This window comes from Narcine bancroftii, chromosome 3 (assembly GCF_036971445.1).
Source record: "Narcine bancroftii isolate sNarBan1 chromosome 3, sNarBan1.hap1, whole genome shotgun sequence".
Taxonomy (NCBI): Eukaryota; Metazoa; Chordata; class Chondrichthyes; order Torpediniformes; family Narcinidae; genus Narcine; species Narcine bancroftii.
The window spans coordinates 328,672,604-328,693,825 of NC_091471.1; the positions used below are offsets into that span (position 1 = coordinate 328,672,604).

At 53.5% G+C, this 21,222-nt stretch overlaps 2 protein-coding genes across 3 annotated transcripts; both read right to left on the reverse strand.

Moving 5' to 3' along the window:
• Positions 1–900: 900 nt before the first annotated feature.
• Positions 901–7,829, reverse strand: LOC138759174 (caveolin-3-like). Its single transcript, XM_069929203.1, has 2 exons — positions 7,463–7,829; positions 901–2,883 (listed from the first exon to the last, which is right to left on the reverse strand). Exons 1-2 carry the CDS (start codon positions 7,697–7,699, stop codon positions 2,530–2,532), a joined length of 591 nt encoding a protein of 196 aa, XP_069785304.1. The 5' UTR covers positions 7,700–7,829; the 3' UTR covers positions 901–2,529.
• A 945-nt stretch (positions 7,830–8,774) lies between these two features.
• cav4b (caveolin 4b) lies at positions 8,775–14,137 on the reverse strand. Of its 2 annotated transcripts, XR_011353160.1 has the most exons (4): positions 13,936–14,137; positions 11,687–11,874; positions 10,611–11,007; positions 8,775–9,088 (listed from the first exon to the last, which is right to left on the reverse strand). XR_011353160.1 is itself a non-coding variant. In XM_069923002.1 (3 exons), the coding sequence occupies exons 1-3, from the start codon at positions 14,080–14,082 to the stop codon at positions 10,857–10,859; spliced, it is 486 nt and encodes a 161-aa protein (XP_069779103.1). In that variant the 5' UTR covers positions 14,083–14,137; the 3' UTR covers positions 9,398–10,856. The 2 variants fall into 2 exon arrangements, 1 of the variants encoding a protein (XP_069779103.1); XM_069923002.1 differs by lacking the exon at positions 8,775–9,088 and having other exon boundaries at positions 9,398–11,007.
• Between the last annotated feature and the right edge of the window lie 7,085 nt (positions 14,138–21,222).

Below are 21,222 nucleotides of genomic sequence, written 5' to 3' on the forward strand. Positions count from 1 at the left end.
GAGGATGGATCAGCTCACAGTTAGAATGGTGGGGCAGACATGACGGGCCGACTTCTGCTCCAATGAAATCCCTCCACCTCTCTGTCTTAAACTCCTGAAGTTGTGCCCTCTTGTCCTGGTCTCCCCGACTGTGGGAAACAACTTTGCCACATCTCTGTCCAGTCCATTCGATAGTCGATCTGATTCTATGAGGTGGGGAGCGGTGAATCCCAGGAGCTCCCTTTGGACAGAAAAGGAGAACGTCTTCAGGGCAGGTGACCCTCAAAGAGATTTCGCAGAATTTTTCAGTAGACAGGAGTTAAACAGGAATGTTTGCAGACATGGTGGTTGAAGTCAAAACACAATGCTGGAGAAACTCGGCTGGTCAAGCCTTTAGGAGGAAGTCAGGAGAACACGATCCAGTCCTCATTGAGGGCTCAATACTGGAGAGGGTCAAGAACATCAAATTCCTGAGTGCCAACATCTCCGAGGATCTGTCCTGGAGCCTCCATGTTGAGGCAATTGCAAAGAAAGCTCATCAACGGCTATACTTTGTGTCTGAGGAGATCCGGTATGACACTCTTGTAAACTCCTACAGCTGGACTGTGGAGAGCATTCTGGCCAGTTGCGTTCCTGCCTGGTACGGAGGCACCAACTCTCAGGACAAGAATAAACCCCAGAGGGTTGTGAACTCAGCCTGCGACATCACGGGCACCAGACTTCACTCCATCAAGGACATTGACATGAGGCGGCGTCTTATAAAAGAGGCCTCTCATAGACCCCACCCCCAGGCCATCACCCTGCTCCCATTGGGGAAAAAGTACAGGAGCCTGAAGACAAGCTCTCAGTGGCACGAGGACAGCTTCTTCCCCTCTGCCGTCAGATTCCAGAATAATTAATGAATGACAGACAGGGCCTCGCTTTGGCTTTTTATGAACTATTTTTATTTATTGTTGTAAGGTGGTTTATACAAAAGTTTGCCCCGTGACGTTGCCGCAAAACAATGAATTTTGTCACTTGTTCACGACACTAAATTTTGATTCTGAATTCTGATTCTGAAGATCTCAAACCTGAAACATCAGTTCTGCACCTTTATCTTTGCTGTTAAAAGGACGCTGTTTGACCTGCTGAGTGTCTCCAGTGTCGTGTTTTTACTTCAATCCTGAGGCCTGCAGACTCTCGTGTTTCACGACTTGAAAGCTTTACTCTTAATATGTCTGTGTGCGCTTGTGCCTGTATATGTGTGTCCATGTCTGCGTGCACTTGTCTGTGTGTATCTGTTTGCATGTGTGTGTATGTATACGTGCGCATGCACATGTGCGTGTGTACGTGTCTGTGCATTTGTATCTGTGTGCCTGTGTGTTCCTCAGTGTGTGTGTGTGTGTGTGTATGGGTGGCACAGTTGGAGTAGTGGTTAGCGGAAAGCCTTTACAGCGCCAGTGGTTGGGACTGAGGTTCGAATCCCCATGCTGACTGTAAGGAGTTTGCATGTTCTCCCCAATATTTCCGTGCATTTTCCCTGGGGGTCTCCAGTTTCCTCCCACTGTTTGAAATGTACTGGGAGGTTGTAGGTTAATACAGTGTAATTGGGCGGCGCGGGTTTGTGGGCCTGTTACTGTGCTGTATGTCTAAATTTTACAAAAATCGAACTCGAATCAGTGTGAATCTGGTCACTGGGCAGGTTTGTTGATTCATGAGTGGGTCCATCAAAACTTGATTCCCTCACAGAGAGAAGGATGTCAGTATAGAGATGTCCCCTGAGAGCAAGGAAGGAATGGAGAGACCCCGTCTGGGAAGACGTTGCACAGAACAGAGGGGGAAAAAGTGGGGGCGAGGGGTGAAGTGTTGCATTTTGGAAGGACAAACCAAGAAAGGATGTGCACAGTGAACGGTCAGGCACTGAGGAGTGCATTAGAACTGAGGGAATCTGGGAATACAGAGACATAATTCCCTGAAAGTGGTGTCACAGGTTGACAGGTTCGTAAATAGAGCTTTTGGCACATTGGCCTCATAAATCAAAGTATTGAGTACAGGAGTTAGGATGTTATGGTGAGGTCAAATTTGGAGAATTGTGTGCAGTTTTGGTCACCGAACTACAGAAACGATACCAATAAGATAGAAAGAGGGCAGAGAAGATTTACTCGGATGTTGCCCGGACTTCAGGAATTGAGTTACAGGGAAAGGTTAAACAGGTTTGGACTTTATTCCCTGGAGCGAAGAAGAATGAGGAGAGATTTGATCGAGGTGTTTAAAATTATGAGGGGGACAGACAGAGTAAATGTAGTTCGGCTTTTCCCATTGAGGGTCAGTGAGATACAAACCAGAGGACATGGGTTAAGGGTGAAAGGGAAAAGGTTTAGGGGGAACTTCACACAGAAAGCGGTGGGAGTGTGGAATGAGCTGAAGGGTTCAATTTTAACATTTCAGAAGAATTTTGACAGGTCTGAAACAGGAGGGGTACCGACTGGGTGCAGATCAGTGGGATGAGGCAGAGAATAGTTTGGCACAGACTAGAAGGGCCGAAGGGGCCTGTTTCAGTCCAGTAGTGTTCTATGGGGGTGAACTAGCTCCATTCCTGAGGCCCAGGCGGACGTGTGTGAACAGTCTACCGGCGGCGTGGAACAGGGGGTCGCAGAGACCTCGGAGGCAGACAGGGAAAGTGGTGGCCAGGCAGTGCAGCTCCAGCAGGTAGCAGTGGAGGCAAGGCACAGCGGCCCAGACCTGCCAGAAGGAAGCACAGGCGAACAAGAAGCCCCAGAGGATGGCCAGTGGGATGCCAAAGAGTGCCGTCAGCAGCCGGTAGCTCCAGTACTGGGAGACGGTGAAGGCAGCGTGCGTCAGGCGCCACACCTGTGCCAGGCTGTAGTACCCCTCGGGCTCGGCGACCACCTCCTCAAACTCCACCTGGGAGGGAAGGGGGAGGGAGGGAGAGAGGGGGAAGGGAAGGAGTGAGGGGGATGTGGGGAGAGAGGGAGGGAAGCAGTAGGGAAGGGGAGGAGAAAGAGAGAAGGGGAGGGAGAGTGGGGAGGGAAGGAGTGAAGGGGATGGGGAGGAGGGAGGGAGGGGAAGAGGGGGAGAGAAGCAGGAGGAGGGGAGAGGGAGGGGAGGTGGGGGGGGAGAGGGGGATGGAAAGAGAGGAGAGGGAGGGGAGGATAGGGAGGGGAAGAGAGAGTGGTGGAGAGAGAGAGGGGGGGGAGGGAGAGTGAACCTGTGTCCTTACCCTCCCCTCCTGAGAGGACGACAACCACTCAGACTGGGGTACCTCTATCCGCACACGCATGCATACATGCATACTCAAATTGACATACACACATTCAGACACAGATACACACGTACACATACACAGACAAAAACACACTCAGACACGCTTTCAGACACACATATACACACACACACACACACAAACAAATACACATACACACACAAACAGTTCCACAGACACGGACACACATACACACACAAACAGTTCCACAGACACGGACACACATACACTCAGAAGCACATACATAGATACATATATACACACACACACACACACACACACACACACACACACACACACACACACAGTGTATTGGAGCTGACACTGGGACACATTGTAATGAGAGCCCCCCCCCCCCTCCCCGCTATGTGTTGCTGTGTGAGTAGGCATTTTTCGCTCTCCCTGGTTATGTGGTACGTCTCTCTGCAACTCGCTCTCTTACCGTCACCATGTTTAGGGATGTGTTTTTCACAGGATTTACCACGCTGTCTCCCTGGGGATGGTCAACATGTTGGTGTGATGTTATGTGGAGGCCTCAGCTGTGGTCTTCAATCACTCTCTGTCACTGCTCCAATACTTCTTCATTTACAAAGCAATCATTGCACCATCCCATCACACACTCCCCAGGGTCAGACACAGAGTGAAGCTCCCACCGCATCATCCCATCACACACTCCCCAGGGTCAGATACAGAGTGAAGCTCCCACCGCACCATCCCATCACACACTCCCCAGGGTCAGACACAGAGTGAAGCTCCCACCGCATCATCCCATCACACACTCCCCAGGGTCAGATAGAGAGTGAAGCTCCCACCGCACCATCCCATCACACACTCCCCAGGGTCAGACACAGAGTGAAGCTCCCACCGCATCATCCCATCACACACTCCCCAGGGTCAGATACAGAGTGAAGCTCCCACCGCACCATCCCATCACACACTCCCCAGGGTCAGACACAGAGTGAAGCTCCCACCGCACCATCCCATCACACACTCCCCAGGGTCAGACACAGAGTGAAGCTCCCACCGCACCATCCCATCACACACTCACCAGGGTCAGACACAGAGTGAAGCTCCCACCGCACCATCCCATCACACACTCCCCAGGGTCAGACACAGAGTGAAGCTCCCACCGCACCATCCCATCACACACTCCCCAGGGTCAGACACAGAATGAAGCTCCAACCGCACCGTCCCATCACACACTCCCCAGGGTCACACACCGAGTGAAGCTCCCTCTGCACCTTCCTGTCACACACTCCCGGGATCAGACACAGAGTGAAGCTCCCTCTGCATTGTCCCATCACACACTCCCGGGGTCAGACACAGAGTGAAACTCCCTCCTCACTGTCCAGTCACACACTCCCGGAGTCAGACACAGAGTGAAGCTCCCTCCGCATTGTCCCATCACACACTCCCCAGGGTCACACACAGAATGAAGCTCCCTCCATACCGTCTTGTCACACACTCCCGGAATCAGACACAGAGTGAAGTTCCCTCTGCATTGTCCCATCACATATTTCCGGGGTCAGACACAGAGTGAAGCTCCCTCTGCAGTGTCCAGTCACACACTCCTGGAGTCAGACACAGAGTGAAGCTCCCTCTGCACCATCCCATCACACACTCGCAGGGTAGTTTGTGGATTTTCCTGAGGAAAAGGTGACCGATGCTCCTCAACTTGCTTGGGAAATGACCAACGTTTCATTTGCCTGCTGCATCCGCAAATCAACCTTTTGCGATTCATGTACCAGCTCTCCCACGTCCTTCTGCATGGCAGCAGGATGCAATCATTTGCCGTTCAAATAATAAGCCGATCTTCCATTCTTCCTTCCAATGTGGATCACCTCACATTTATCACGTTGTTCTCCACCTGCTGGACCCTTGCCCACTCACTGAACCTGTCTCTATCCCTCTCCATATCCTCTGCACCATTTGCCCAACATAAGACTGCAGATGCTGGAAGCTGGAACAATGTTGTGCTCCATCTGCCAGATTCTTGTCCACTCACTGAAACTATCTATATCCCCCTGCAGACTCTTCATCCCATTCTCCACTCTCTCCGCTACCCTATTCCGAGCCCTAACTGTCATCCAGTGAAGAGAAACACAGAAGTGATGGTCATAAAATCGCAGAGAGGTTGCGACATTTGGTTGAGTGGAAATGATGCAGGATAAATCTACCCCACCACCCAGGCCGGAGGAGTGGTCTCTGTGGAGCCGAGGTGGGTTCACAGGGTGTGTGTGTGTGTGTGTGTGTGTGTGTGTGTGTGTATGTGTTTCGGAGTGTGTGTGTGTGTCTGTTTCTGTATGTGTGTCCATGTCTGTGGATCGAGATGCACAAAAGGGAGATGATCTGGGGGTTGGGGGAAGAGTTGCTTGAGAAAAAATGGCTGAAGGAGTTTAATGCAGACATGGGTGAGATGTTGCATTTTGGAAGGACAAACCAAGAAAGGACATACACGGTGAATGGTCGGGAACTGAGGTGTGTGGGAGAATAGAGGGATCTGGGAATACAGAGACATAATTCCCTGAAAGTGGTGTCATAGGTGGAGAATTGTGTGCAGTTTTGGTCACCAAACTACAGGAAAGATATCAATAAGATAGAAAGAGGGCAGAGAAGATTTACTAGGATGTTGCCCAGACTTCAGGAACTGAGTTACAGGGAAAGGTTAAACAGTTCAGACTTTATTCCCTGGAGTGTAGAAGAATCAGGGGAGATTTGATCGAGGTGTTTAAAATTATGAGGGGGACAGACAAAGGGTCAGTGAGATCCAATCCAGAGGTTAAGGGTGAAAGAGGGAAAGTTTAGGGGAACTTCTTCACATAGAGAGCGGTGGGAGTTTGCAACGAGCTGAAGAGCTCAATTTTAACATTTCAGAAGAATTTGGGCAGGTACGTGGGTGGGAGGGGTGCAGACTGGGTGCAGGTTAATAGGACAAGGCAAATAAAAATGGCTCAGCACAGTCTAGAAGGACCAAATGGGCTTGTTTCTGTGCTGCAGTGTTCTATGGTTCTAACTCAGCCAGTCTCACAGCGTCCATAGGAGGTAAGGATATCTCACTGACACCCGTTGAGCCCCTCCAGCCTCTCTGCGGTTTTACAACAGTGTTCCATGTTTCTCTTCACCAGACAACAGTTTGGGCTCTGCTTAGGGCAACGGAGAGGGTGGGAGAATGGGATTGAGTGGAAAAGCAAATGGTGGAGAATCCATGGGGGGATATAGATAGATTCAATGAGTGGGCAAAGGTCCGGCAGATGGAGTACAACATTGTTCCAGATTCCAGCATCTGGAGTCTTTTGCTGGCAAATGGTGCAAAGGATATAGAGAGGGATATAGATAGGTTCAGTGAGTGGCCAAGAGTCTGGCTGGTGGAGAACAGCATTGGTAAATGTGATGTTAGAAGGCCATGGGAGAGCTGGTGCATGAATCACCAAAGGTTGCTTTGATGGTTTGAGGGCAAATGGAATATTGGCCTTCATTGCCGGAGGGATTGAATTTGGGAGCCGGGAGATCCTGCTGCAACTGTACAAGGTCCTGGTGAGGCCACATTCCGGAGAACTACGTGCAGTTCTGGTCTCCTGACTTGAGGAAGGATTTTCTGGCTTTGGAGGTGGTGCAGAGGAGGTTCGCCAGGTTGATTCCAGGCACGAGGGGGTTGGCCCACGAGGAGAGATTGAGGCGTCTGGGACTAGACTCGGTGGAGTTTAGACGAATGAGAGGGGATCTGATAGAAACATATAAAATGATGAAAGGTGTGGACCAGATAGAGGTGGGTGTTGTTCCCATTGGTGGGGGAGACCAGAACGAGGGGACATCGCCTCAAGATCCAGGGGAGTAGATTTAGGATGGAGATGCTTTTCCCAGAGGGTGGGGAATCTGGAATTCGCTGCCCATTGAAGCAGTGGAGGCAACCTCAGTAAATATATTTAGGACCATATTTACATCGTAGGAGAATTAAGGGATATGGGGAAAAGGCAAGACGGGATCAGCCACGATCTCATTGAACACCAGAGCAGGCTTGACGGGCCGAATGGCTGACTCCTGCTCCTAGTTCGTATGTTCTTACAAACTCCATCGAGTCATGCTGAGACAATTCTAGCTCCCCTGAATTTCCCTGCCCCTGGGCGAATGTTGGAACCCACGTGGATTAGTTCTATATATAAACCAGTGCAGCTGTGCTGTCAACATCCAGACCACAGACCGACACAAGCTCCCGGCACTTACTTGAACGATTTCATCGTTGAGGTGCTTAGGGTCTCTCTTCACCAAGTCGATCTCCTTGGTGTGGGTGTTGAAGGGGAGGGTTTCCTTCCTCTCGACCTCCCCTTCCATGGCTTCTCTCCCCCCCACCCCCAGTCGGCGGAGACGGCGGAGGTCAGCAGGGCCAGTGCCCAGATTAAGGCACCAGCTGTAATGCAGCCCAGAGAATGCGTCGCCAACAGGGCTGGGAGGGCTGGTCATATGATGTGAGAAGTGGGTGCAGGGGAGGGGTGAAGGGGCTGTGGTGGGGGAAGAAGGGGCCGGGAGGTGGAGGTGGGGGAAGGAAGAGAGAGGGGCTTGGAGAGAGAGATGTGGTGATCTTTTCTCACCGCCCCTCCTCACCGCCCCTCCTGCAGCGCAGAGCTCCATCCTCACTGCCCCTCAGAGCGGAGAGCACCCTCCTCACCACCCCTCCAGCGGCGTGGATCTCCAACCTCACCACCCCTCCTGCAGCACGGAACTCCCTCCTCACCACCCCTTCTGCCACACAGAGCTCCCTCCTCACTGCCCCCAAAGCACAGAGCTCCCTCCTCACCACCCTTTCTGCCACACAGAGCTCCCTCACCGCCCCCCAAAGCACAGAGCTCCCTCCTCACCGCCCCTCCGCAGCGCAGAGCTCCCTCACTGCCTCTCCCGCAGTGCAGAGCTCCCTCCTCACCGCTCCTCACAGCCCCTCCCGCAGTGTGGAGGTCCCTTCTCACCGCTATTCACAGCCCCTCCCGCAGTGTGGAGGTCCCTCCTCACCTTCCCTCCCACAGCGCAGAGCTCCCTCCTCACCGTCCCTCCCGCAGTGCGGAGCTCCCTCCTCACCGCTCCTCACAGCCCCTCCCGCAGTGTGGACCTCCCTCCTCATCTTCCCTCCTCCAGCGCAGAGCTCATTCCTCAACCCCTTGCAAAGTGGGGAGCTCCCTCCTCGCCCCCTCCCCGCAGCGCAGAGAGCCCCCTCTTCACCACTCCTCCCCTTCCCGCGGCACGGGGGTACACCTCTGAACGGTTGCGAGTACAGCGGACCTTCCAGAGAGGGCACAATCTCCCAATCCCTCCGGTGGGAGGGAGGGGGGAAGTCGCCCTGGAGGCAAAGGGGGAAGAAACGGAAATTGAGTCACTGCAGAGGGGTGCGGGAGGCGGTGGAGAGAAAGGCCTGGTGAAGCAGAGAGAGGAGGCGCAGGCGGAACAGGGGCCCTCCTGGGGAGATACCTGCTGGGCAGAGAGTATTTACTGTGAAGCGCACACCGTCCACGACCGCAGGGGAACAAACCTGGTTATTCACACGTGATCCAGGTGCTCACTCCAGGTTTTATTCAAGGTTACCTGTACATTTCGGTTTGACCATGTAGAAATGACAGCACTTTTTATATATGGTCATTTCAGGGATCCTTGATGTTTGGGACATTTGGCTTCACAGGTGTTTGTGGGAACTCATGGCCTCGTCGATGTAGGTGCAAGAGAACCGGGCTTGCTTTGAACCTTTTGATCGCCTTTTGAATCTGCGGTTGCCATTTTACACCAGGGTTATGCCAATAGGTGTGTTAAAGCTGCAGCCACCGGTCGCCCCTCCTGGGATTAGTTGGGCTTCCAGCACCTTATAAGCTGAGAGGCGGATAGTCCCAGTAAATCACCAACCCAGCACTTTAAGGTGGGATCCCCCTGCCACAACACCACCGCCCCCCCCGCGACAACACAGTAAGTGACGTGCCATGCAAACTAGTCTCCCCTGGCCCCCCCACCAGCTGTCAGTTTCCCTCCCACCATCAATTGCGCACCCCCCCCCCCCGGCATCCGACCCCTCTCCCCCCGCAGCAGCGAACCCTCTACTCTCTCACCCGCGCGGCAGCCAACCCCTCTCCTCTCTTCCCCCCCCCCCCCCCCCCAGCATCCGACCCCACTCCTCTCTCCCCCTGCAGCAGCCAATCCCTCTCCTTGAATAATATCTGGAGTGTGCACTTTAATCACATGAACTGTTTGATTACCAATTTAAACCTGTGGAGCATGGGGGCAGATAAAAAGGCCTATGCCCCAAATATGGAGAGCCCTATAGCCAGTCCCCCCCTCTGTAGAGATCAGGGATCTGGCTCACTCACATCCCGCGACGCCCAGGCCATTGGACGGTGGTTGGTGTGGTTTTTGAATGTAGCATCCACCCAGCCTGGGCTGACGAGGGTCCACAGTCCTGGTCAGGCTCAGGTGTGGGGGGCTGGGCGAGGGGAAGGAGGCGGACTTCACAGCCAGGGTGGAGGGGTTCAGGACGAGGCTGTTCGGGAGAGGGCCCGTCCTGTCAGCCATTCAGAGCTCATCAGCCAAGGCCCCAAAAAGTCTGTCCGATCCGGTAAAGTGTGAGGCAGAAGAGTTAATGGTCAGAGAGGACCTCACTGAGGTGGAGGTGCTGGACGTGTTGAGGAAACCGAACGGTTGTGGAGGGACTCGGATAGCAGAGAATGGGCAAAGAAATGGCGGATGAGATCCAAGGGTGAGAAATGTACGGTTGGACATTTTGGAAGAGAAATTATTTGGATGGGGAGGGACTTGTTGGGGGGTGGGTTTCCTCGTGCAGGGTACCCTCAAGGGCTGAAGGGTGGGTCTGATCAGAATAGCAGAGCAGACTCGATGGGCCAACCTTGATCTCGTGAAGGTCCTAGAACATCGCATAGTACAGGCCCTTCAGCCCTCAATCTTGTGTTGACCCATGTATTCCTTAAAAAATACAAAATCCTTCCTGCCCTGCAACCCTCTTTTTTTCTCCCATCCATGGGCCTTTCTCCTAAATGTTCCAGCCTCCACCACCAGCTCCTGGTGAGGCATTCCAGGCCTCCACAACTCTCTGTGTAAAAAAAAACTTCCCTCCCTTCACTTTGTATAGACATTCTCTGGTGTCTGGGAAACAGGCGCTGGCTGTCCACCTTGTCTACGCCTCTCAGAATCTCATCGATCTCTATCAAGTCTTCTCTCATCCTTCTACGTTCCAAAGAGAAAAATCCCAGCTCTGTTAACCTCGCCTTGTAAAGACTTGTTTCCAAATCCTGGTGAATCTCCTCTGCCCCCTCTCCATAGCATCCACATCCTTCCTGTAAGGAGGTGACCAGAACTGAACACAATCCTCACAGTGGGGTCTCACCAGAGATTTGTAGAGCTGCAGTTAGAGTTTCATGATGCCCTTGGTTTTCATCTTTTCTTCCTGATCCATCTGAGGTCTAAGAGATCCTCGGTGTGAGGATTGGGGAAGAGGTGGTCACAAGCTATCCACGGCTGAGGCAGCTGGTGGTTTTATCTGCCAGTGGAGCGGTAGGGACGGGAACCTGGTTCCTGGGAGAGGGTTGTTGGGGGGGGGGGCGAAAAGAAGCACCCAGGGTGGTGAGACAGGCTAGTGGCGGGCCAGCTGCACGCGGACCCTGCGGAGGCAGCGGCTCGCGGTGGAGCAGAGGGGAGCGACGACGATGTCGGTCAGGCTTTGGCAGAATCCCCGCCAGGTTGGCTGGCACAGGAGGCAGATCCGTCCGCAGGGCACCAGGCACCTGTGGGCAGGGGGCAGAGGGTCAGGGCTGTGTCTGTTGCTCCACCCCGCACCACCCCGCACCACCCCCACTCCCCCAAACCCCACCCAATCCAACGTATCCCTCTCTGGTCTCCCTCCGCCATGGGGATACTGGCCTCCAGGAATCCCTCAGTTGTGGGGAAACTCACCTCCTGGAGTCTGTCTGTCGTGGGGACACCCTCCACTGTGGGGACACTGTTTTGGAGTTCCTCTGCCACAGGGACACTGGTTTCATGGAGACTGTCCATTGTGGGAACAATAGTGTCCCAGAGTCTCTCCACATGGGGATACTGGTTTCCTGGAATCCCTTTGCTGTGAGCACACCGTCTGCTGTGGAGACACTGGTCTCTCAGAGTTCTTGCGCCGTGGGAACTCCCTGCACCATGGCGAGTCCCTGTGCTGTGGGGGCACTGGTCTCCTGAAGTCTCTCAGCCATGGGGACACTGGTCTCCTGGAGTCCCACTGCGATGAGAACACTGACCTCCTGAAGTCCCTTAACCGTGGAGACACTAGTCCCCAGGAGTTCTTGCGCTGTGGGGACACTGGTCTCCCGGAGTCCCTCCACTATGGGAACTCTGGTCTATCAGAGTCCCTCTGCTGTGGGGCCTCTGGTTCCACCACCCCACAAGGTCACCGCGTCCATGTCTTCCCTGACTCACCAGATGTGCAGGCAGGTGACGAAGGCCAGGAGGCACCCGGCAGAGATGGAGGCGGGCAGAGCACAGAGCAGCGAGATGATCCGATAGCCCCAGAGCTTACAGACCTCGAAGGAAATGCCACTCCAGGCCCAGACCCTGTCAAAGCTGTGGCTGCCAGCAGGTTCCGCTATCACCTCCTCAAAATCCACCTGCAACCAGAGGGGAGGCTTGCTGATCAGGTCGAGTTTATCGTCGTCCGAGCGCGAACTCGACGACACAGTGTTCTCCAGCAAAAACACATGCAGGCACAGCTCACGCACAGGCAAACGAGATCACAATCCGAGCAGACGTCGGCTCGTCGGGTCTGCTCTGCCGTTCTAATCCATCCTCCCACTCAGCCTTCACCCCGTGATCCTCAATGCCTTGACTAGTTAAATACCTCTGCCTTAAATCTGCCCAACGAACTCATTTCCATCGCCGCCCGTGGCAACAAGCTCCAAGGCCCTCCAGCTGAAGACGTTCCACCACATCTCTGTTCTATGTTGACCCTGAAGTTGGGTCCTCTTGTCCTGGACTCCCCCACCATGGGAAAACATCCTTTTCCACATCTTCTGTCCAAGATTTCAGCATTCGAAATGTCTCCCTCCCCCCCCCCCCCCATCCTTCTGCACTCCCAACGAGTACAGTCCAATTGTTCCTCATATCTGAATCCTTTCATTCCTGGGATCAGTCTCCCTGAACCCACTCCAACAACGCCGGCTCGTCTCTCCTTGAATATGGCACCCAGAACTGGATGCACTTCTCCAAGCGAGGCCTCCCCAGTGCTTTGTAGAGTCTCAACGCCCCATCCCTGCTCTTGTATGTAACCCCATCGCCGACCCAACCTTCGGGGGAATCCTGCATGAGGACCCCAGGCCCCAGTGGCTCCTCGGGATTTTGAATTTTCTCCCCCTCTAAATAATAGTCCGCCCATCCATTTCTTCTGTCCCGACCACACATTTTCCAACACTGCATTTCACCTGGCCCACCTCTCTGCTCGTTCTCCGAATCTATCCAAGTCTTTCTGTTGTAAGTTTCGGTATGAAGTCAAGTTTATTGTCATCTATACCACCCGACGAAACAGCATTCTTCAGTCCTCGGTATGACACACACCCAGACATAGCACAAGTACAAGCAAACAATGCAAATAAATATTTGTTTCGTGAATAGGTGAGATTCAAAGGGTCAATGAGTGGTTCCTTTGATCATTCAGCCCCCAGGAAGAAGCTGTTCCTCAACCTGGTGGTGCTGGTTCTGATCCTCCTGGATCTCTTCCCTGATGGAAACAACTGTGTGCAGGGGGTGTAAGGTGCGGGGGTCATTGACAATTTAGCACGCCCCCTTCAGACAACAATCCCGGTCAATCACGTCGATGGGGAGGGGGAGGGAGACCTCTCTGCTGCTCTTATGGTCCTGTGGATGGACCTCCGATCTGTTTCTCTGCAGTGATGCAGCCGGCCAGAGCATTCTTGACAGTGCTCCTGCAGAAGGTCAACGTGACGGTGGTCGCATCAGTTCTCTCAGGAAGTGCAGTCGCGATTGTGCCTTCCTGACCAGTGAGGGGATGTTGCTGCCATTTTGGACACAGATCACCGTGGTTGCAGGATTTTAAAATAAATCATCAGCTCCTTTGTCTGAAAGCTCATACGAAGCTGTTGTCATCATTACCAGGCAGTAGGACACTGTGGAGCAGTGCTATGTCGCTCTCCACAAGCCCTGAATAGGTCCCAGTTGATGTTTCCACTCCTCTGTTCCCCCCTCTCTCCCCCCTCTGATCCCCCCATCCTGCCTCTGTTCCCCTCTGTACCCCACTCTGTTCCCCACTCCATCCCCCCTCCAATCCCACATCCTCCCTCTGTTCCCCCCTCTGTTCTCCCCATCCTCCCTCCCCTCTGGTCCCCCTCTGGTCCCTCCCATTCCTGCCTCTGTTTCCCCCCTCTGTTCCCCCCTCTGTTCCCCTCATTCCCTCCAATTCCCCTCTGTTCCCCCCCCCTGATCACCCATTCCCATTTCCTCCTCTGTTTCCCCACCTCTCTGATTCCTCCCACTCACTGTTTCTCCCCCTCTGATTTCACCGGATTCATTAAGCCATTGGGGCAGGAACCTCCCCTTCCCCAACTCCCCCCCCCCCACCACCCCCCCTGCACCTCCTGCCTGAGCTCGGGAGGAGGGCAAAACCCTGGCCTTCAATGGATCACTGAACGACGGGGAGATACGGAGCGGGGGTGTACCTTGAGGTGCCGGTTAATGCTGTCTGGGTCCCTGGTCTCTTTTTCCAGAGCGCCAGTGGGCATGGATGGCTCAGGGGTTACCTCTCTCCCCCTCTGAGTGCTGAGAACCTGATCGTCCAGCTCGACATTCGTGTAGTCTCCATTCATCGTGTATCCAAACTCGATACGAGCTTTAAATAAAACACAGGCCAGTCTCCTCTAGCATCTCTCTCTCTCTCCCTCCCCCCCCGGCCCCCTCCATTCCAGGAGTCGAATGAACTGGTTTCTATTTTGAGAATCAGATTTAATTGGCCCTTAGTGCTGTGTTGACATAAGAGGCTTCGGAAGGAGAACACTCGTGGAGTCGTGAAGGGAGCCCATCAGCGCCTCAACTTCCTTGGGGGTGGTTTGCAGACGTTTGGCATGACCCTGGCGAATTTCTACAGAGGTGCGGTGGAAAGTGTGCTGACCGGCTAGTACGGGGACACCAATACCCTCCTCCCCTCCCCGAGCATAAAGCCCTGCTAAAGGTAGCAGACGCAACCCAGGAACATCACGGGCAAAACCTTCCCCCACCACCGTTGGGAACGTCTATGGGGGGGACGGAAAGAACGCTGCCATCGGGGAACAGCAGTGATCGTCAAGGACCCCCGCCCGCTCACCAGATGCTCTGCCCTCACTGCTGTCGTCGGGAAAGATGTCTAGAGAGCCACAAGGCTCGCACCACCAGGTTCAGGAACAGCTGCTCCCTCTCCACCGTCAGACTCCTCCACGACAAACTCAATCAGGGGCTCTTACTTAGGCATGCTATTGATTTAGAAACGTAGAAAACTCACAGCACATACAAAGTTGTGCTGAACATGTCCTGACCTTAGGTTTGCCCATCGCCCTCTATTTAAGCTCCATGCCCCTATCCAAAAGTCTCTTCAGAGACCATATCTGCATCCACCACCATTCCACGCGCCCACCACTCTCTATGTAAAGAAACCTCCCCTCCAACGTCTCCTTTGTCCCTACTCCCCAGCACCTTAAACCTGTGTCCTCTTGTGGCTGCCCTTTTAGACCGGGGGGGGTGGAATCCGCACGATCTACGCCTCTCACCAGGTCACCTCTTGTCCCCCGCTGCTCCGAGGAGAAAAGGCTGGGTTCACACTCTACCTGCTCCCCAAACCAGGCAACCTCCTCTGCCCCCTTTCCACACCCTTCTGTTAGTGAGGTGACTAGAACTGAGCACAGGACTCCAGGGAGGGGGGTCCGATATGGTGGCAACATGACCTCTTGGCTTCTTATTTCAGTCCCACGATGGATGAAGGCCAATTCACCATATGCCCTCTCAACCACAGAGTCAACCCGTGGACCGTCCTATAGACTCTGACCTCAAGACCCCTTTGTTCCTCCACACGGCCAAGAGTCTTACTGTGAATGCTACATTCTGCCGTCATGTTTGAGCGACCGAGATGAATTGGGTTGAACTCCAGCTGCCACTTCTCAGCCCGTCCTGCATCCCATCAACGTCCCGCCATCATCCACAACACCCCCCGACCTCTGTGTCATCCGCAAACTAACTAACCCATCCCACCATTTACTCATCCAGGTCAGTGATAAAAAGAGTCCCAGAACAGATTTTTCTCCCTCTTTGTGACGCACAGTCAGTTTATTCACATTTCTTTATCTGTTCACACGTGTACATTGTGTACAGTTGGTTTTGCACAGTGGTAATTCTGCCGCAGCCATAGGGAAATGAATCTCAGGGATGTATATGACGTTGGGTATGTACTCGAGTCCAGTCAAATTCCCCTTTTTGATCGTCGCACCCCGCTAGCACAGAAAAGACAAGAGAGGGTTTCTCCAGGACCACAGAGCAGATTCACATCAATATCAGTTAGAACAGACGTTAAACACATTGAAATATTAAGACGTAGACAGTGAAAGTCCATGGTGCCCTATGCACATCCGTTCTGGGAATTTAGGAGCCTGATGGCCTGGGGGGGGGTGGTGGGATAAAACTGTTGCCTAATCTGGACATCAGGGCCCAAGTGCGATGGTATCGATGGCAGAAGGGAGAATGGTCAACGTGAGGCGGGGGGGGTTATGTGGTGTCCTTCACCATGTTTATCGCCTGCCTCGAGGGTTGTCGACGTCAGTCGTGGTAGGAAGATCTTTTCCGCTGGCTTCACCATCTTACGTGGGGTCATGCGGTCCAAGGAGGTACAGCTTCCAAACCGGTCAGTTGCATAGGATGTTCTCGATACTCCTCTTTAGAATGTAGTGAGGATGGGGAATGGGGAGACAGAGTGAGGATGGAGGGTGGGAGACAGAGAGAGGACAGTGAGTAGGAGATGTAATGAGGTCAGGGGGTGGGAGACAGAGTGAGGAGGGAGATGAAGCGAGGACGGGGGGGCATGGGAGATGGTGTGAGGATGGAGGGGGGATGGGAGTGAGTGAGGATCGGGGGTGGGAGATGTTGTGAGGACGGAGGGGGTGGGAGACGTAGTGAGGACCGGGGTGGGGGGTGGTGGGAGACAGACTTTCCTCAGTCTTCCCGGGAAGTCGAGGAGCCGGTGGGCTTCCTTGGCCATGGAACTGATGTTGAGGGACCAGGAGAGATTCTCCGTCAAGGAACATGATCCTCTGACATTAAATCCGAACTTTGGGCTGGTCTAGCGATCAGCGCAATGTCTTTACAGCGACCGGGACCAGGGGTTCGAATTTCACGCTGTTTCTACGTTCTCACCATGTCTGTAGGGTTTTCCTCAGGGGGCTCCCACCGTTCGAAGCGTACTGGGGTAGGGGTGGGGGGGTTGTAGGTTAATTGGGCGGTGCGGACTCTGTGCTGCAGATCTAAATTTTAAAAATTAATGAAATCATTGCACCAACGGGGCTTAAATGGTTAGATATTGCCCTCTGGTGGCCTCCACCACACAGGACAATCGGGGGGAGGTGGCGAATATTTGCCACTGGTAATTTTTACCCAGACGTATCAGGGCATCTTCGTCAACTGATGAAAGAGACTTTGTCCTGAGGACCTCCTGTCATGACATCACTGGCTGAGGTTCTGTTCAACCATCCTAGGAACCCATAAATTAAATTTCTGTCCCGGTTTAAGACTGCCGTACTTACGAACAGACAATGTGGGGCTCAAGGAAGGAGATCGTGGATTGTGTCCCCAATTCCCAGGTCTGCAGCTGATGCCAGCCCAGCTGTATATAGAAAGGTATAATATTCACTGTTTGTTAAGACAACGGTTTGGCTGACTGGCGCGTCAATACGGGGGCACCGATGCCTTTGAAAGGGAGTGGAAGCAGCCCAGGACATCATGGGCAAAACCTTCCCTCACCCTCGAGAACACTTACGGGGGAGGGAGTGAGACGCTGCCATCAGGGAGCAGCAGCGATTGTCGAGGATGCCCGCTGTCCGTGTGCACTCTGTTCTCGCCGCTGCCATCAGGGAAGAGGTCTGCAGGACTCAGGCCACCAGGACTCCTCCATGACAAACTCAACCAGCAGCTCATTTAAAGGCGTGCACTTTACTGATATTTTTTACCCTCTCTGTGAGGCAGTCTGTTTGTTCACATTTGTTATCTGTTTCCATCTGCAGGAAAAGAAATCTCAGGGCTGTATGTGATCATGCGTGTACTCGGACAAGAAATCGGAAATCTGAATCTGAATTAAGAACCATGCATAGCTGTTCTGACTTACCTACAAATTCGACTTAGGAACGGATCTAATTCTACCTGTATTGATTTTGCATCACTGTGTACACACATCAGAGAGTCATTAGGGCAGTCTAGAGAAAGCCCCCCCCCTCACCTCGCCCCCATACCCTCCATTGCCTGCACATCTGCCCTTGTGATGTCCCCTCGTCCCCACCAGCCCTCGCACCCAGCGCTGCCATTTCCACCCACCTGGCACACCTTCCCCTCTCCGCCTCCTGCAGTGGCCGACACCCCCCTCCTCTCGTCTGCTCCTCCCACCCCTCGGAGCCTACACCCTCCATCCGCAGGAGGTGACCCACTTTGGTGCCCGCACCCCACCTCCTTGCTCCCTGCCACCATTTGGTGAGGGGCGCCAAACAGTCCTCCTGGGCGAAGCAAGGCTTCCCTCGCATGTCTGCAGGAGTCACCCACTGCTTCCAGTGCTCCCGTTGTGGCCTCCTCTGCATCAGGGAGACTGGGAAATCACTGAGCACCTTCACTCCGTCCGTGTCAGCGACAGGGATCTCCCGGAGGGTGACCGCTTCAATTCCGCACCCCTCTCTGTCCACCGCCTCGTGTAATAGCCCACCGAGAAGTCGGAGGAGCGTCTGATATTCAGCCCGGGCGCTCTCCAACCGGGCAGCATTAACGTCGGCACCTCCGGTTCCTGCTAGCCCACTCCCCCCCACCATCCTCAGCTCTTCACCCTCTTCCCTCTCCTTTCACAGAGATGTCCCCCCCTTCCCTCTCCCCCCTCCCCCCCCCCCCCCCCCCCCCCCGTTTGCTGGCATGCCTTCCCTCCCTGATCCAGCAATAACTTCCTGCCCGTGGAACTGCGCTTCTGCCCCTCTGCCCTACCATTTTGTTCAGGGGCCTGCTGACATTTTGCTTGCCCCTTGATGGAGGGCTCAAGTGATGCATCTCCACCCTTGCCGTTTGACCAGATGAGTTTCTCCAGCATCACATTTTTACAGTGCCAACAGTCTTGCGGGTCTTACCCCAGACGACAGCGAACTTGAACATCTCGATCTCTGCGAGTCCAGACTACCGGAGGGGTTCCCCCACTCCCCCCCCCACTGATTCCCGCATCCCCACCCTATGTGCCGGGGGTCCTGGCTACCTGTCTCAGCATCCAAACCTCCGCAAGTTCTAATGAACGGAATTAGTTTAGCCGTGTTTTCTGTACGTGAGGCGTAATTTGGCAATGTTCCACGAGGACAGGGTCGATCTCATTGTTGCATCACTGAAGATAAAGGATCCATTATTGTCATGTAATGATACATTTAGATTGTAACATGCATGAACAACGTTTGCCCTCCATAATTCGCTGCTTAGCCCAGCGCCCCTTGCAGCACCCACCCTCCCCTCCAAAGTACTAACCAGTCCAGAGCCTGGCAATCTCGGGCGTATTCAGGCTATTAGGGCTTCTGACTGCAGGGACACCATAAGCAATAAGAGCAGGCCATTCAGCCCATCAAGTCTGCCCCGCCATTCAGCCAGGAGCCGATCCGTCCTCCCACTCGGCCCCACAGCCTGGCCCTTCTCCCCGTGACTCTCAATGTCCTGGCTAATCAAGAATCTCTGCCTTAAATACATTCAGCAACCCGGCCTCCACCACCACCCGTGGGAAACATTTTGCAGATTCACTGTCCCCCCCACTCCCGGCTGAAGAAATTCCTCCATGTCTCTGTTCTAAGTTGGCATCCTTCAATCCAGAAATTGTCCCACCATGCAGAAACAACATTTTAACATCTACTCTGTCCGTGCCTTTTGAAATGTTTCAGTGAGGCCCTTCCCTCATTCTCCTCAATTTCCAATGAGTCCAGGCCAAGAGCCGTCAAACGCACCTCAGATGACCACCCTTTAGTTCCTGAAATCTTGGCAGGAGTACCATTGGTACAAGGATCATTGTCTGAAGAGGGCAGGCAAAATCATCGAGGACTCCTTCCCCACCCCACCCCGCACATGGTGTCATCCAATGGCTCCCATTGGGGAAGAGATCTAGGAGGATCAGAGCCAGTGCTACCAGGCTGAGGAACAGCTTCTTCCTATGGGCCGGACAACCAAAGGAACCACTCCCACTGGCCCTCCGAGACAACATGCATTTGTATCGATGGATACTTGCCCTGCATAAGTATGTTACATCTGGGTGTGTGTCTCTGTGTTCTGCCCCGAGGACCAGAGAGCGATGTTCCGTTGGGTAGGACTTGAGCAATTGGATGGCAATAGAGTCAACTTGTCTCGACTGCATCCGGTGCTCTCAATGGCTTCAGAGTTCCATGGGGAGTGAATCAGATGGAGTGCAGACTGGCTTATGAGCCACAGCCTGTATCAAAGTGCACATTTCCTGGCAGAACCCAGTTTCCGGGAGGAACATTGTCCGCAACGACCTTCACAAGACAGAACGATGGGAGGTTTTACTCATCTCGCTGATCAGATGCCAAATGACGGGAGTAATTGCTGGGCACATCGTCTTTCAGAGTCATTAATCCAAGTGGAACATTAATGCAAAGACATTTAGGAGGTCAAATTATCCCTGATTGAAGCAGCCCTCCTGATGCAATGGCTCTCAATGTAATCGACTGGTTAACATCAATTAAGTTTATTTATCATCTGAGCGCGCAAGTCCATCCCGACGAAACAGCGTTCTCCGGGCCTCGGTTTAAAACACACAGACACACACTTGGGCAGACATGCATGGCAACCGTACAGTAAAGCCCCTGGTATCCGGCACCTATGGGGGAATTGGGAAGTGCTGGATAAACTAATGTTCTGGTTGTTTGAGGTTGCCTGTTGCGAGGCATGATACTTCAAAGCTTCCTTTTTTTTAAGCTGTTTATTTTCTGCGGTTTTTTTTTGCTGGTTTGTCGAGGCTGCTGGTTGCTTGAATTCCGGATAAATGGAGGTTTTCAGCTTTCTTCTTTTTCTTTCTTTGGCTTGGCTTCGCGGACGAAGATTTATGGAGGGGGTAAAAAGTCCACGTCAGCTGCAGGCTCGTTTGTGGCTGACCAGTCCGATGCAGGACAGGCAGACACGATTGCAGCGGTTGCAAGGGAAAATTGGTTGGTTGGGGTTGGGTGTTGGGTTTTTCCTCCTTTGCCTTTTGTCAGTGAGGTGGGCTCTGCGGTCTTCTTCAAAGGAGGCTGCTGCCCGCCAAACTGTGAGGCGCCAAGATGCACGGTTTGAGGCGTTATCAGCCCACTGGCGGTGGTCAATGTGGCAGGCACCAAGAGATTTCTTTAGGCAGTCCTTGTACCTTTTCTTTGGTGCACCTCTGTCACGGTGGCCAGTGGAGAGCTCGCCATATAATACGATCTTGGGAAGGCGATGGTCCTCCATTCTGGAGACGTGACCCATCCAGCGCAGCTGGATCTTCAGCAGCGTGGACTCGATGCTGTCGACCTCTGCCATCTCGAGTACCTCGACGTTAGGGGTGTGAGCGCTCCAATGGATGTTGAGGATGGAGCGGAGACAACGCTGGTGGAAGCGTTCTAGGAGCCGTAGGTGGTGCCGGTAGAGGACCCATGATTCGGAGCCGAACAGGAGTGTGGGTATGACAACGGCTCTGTATACGCTTATCTTTGTGAGGTTTTTCAGTTGGTTGTTTTTCCAGA

Excerpts from the sequence above, each read along its gene's own strand:
- LOC138759174 (XM_069929203.1), bottom strand. The coding sequence starts at position 7,699 with ATGACCAGCCCTCCCAGCCCTGTTGGCGACGCATTCTCTGGGCTGCAT. Across the intron at positions 2,884-7,462 it reads TCAACGATGAAATCGTTCAA|GTGGAGTTTGAGGAGGTGGT; the intron begins GTAAGTGCCGGG and ends CTTCCCTCCCAG.
- cav4b (XM_069923002.1), bottom strand. The coding sequence starts at position 14,082 with ATGAATGGAGACTACACGAATGTCGAGCTGGACGATCAGGTTCTCAGC. Across the intron at positions 11,875-13,935 it reads GCATTAACCGGCACCTCAAG|GTGGATTTTGAGGAGGTGAT; the intron begins GTACACCCCCGC and ends CTCTGGTTGCAG. Across the intron at positions 11,008-11,686 it reads GTCACCTGCCTGCACATCTG|GTGCCTGGTGCCCTGCGGAC; the intron begins GTGAGTCAGGGA and ends CCCTGCCCACAG.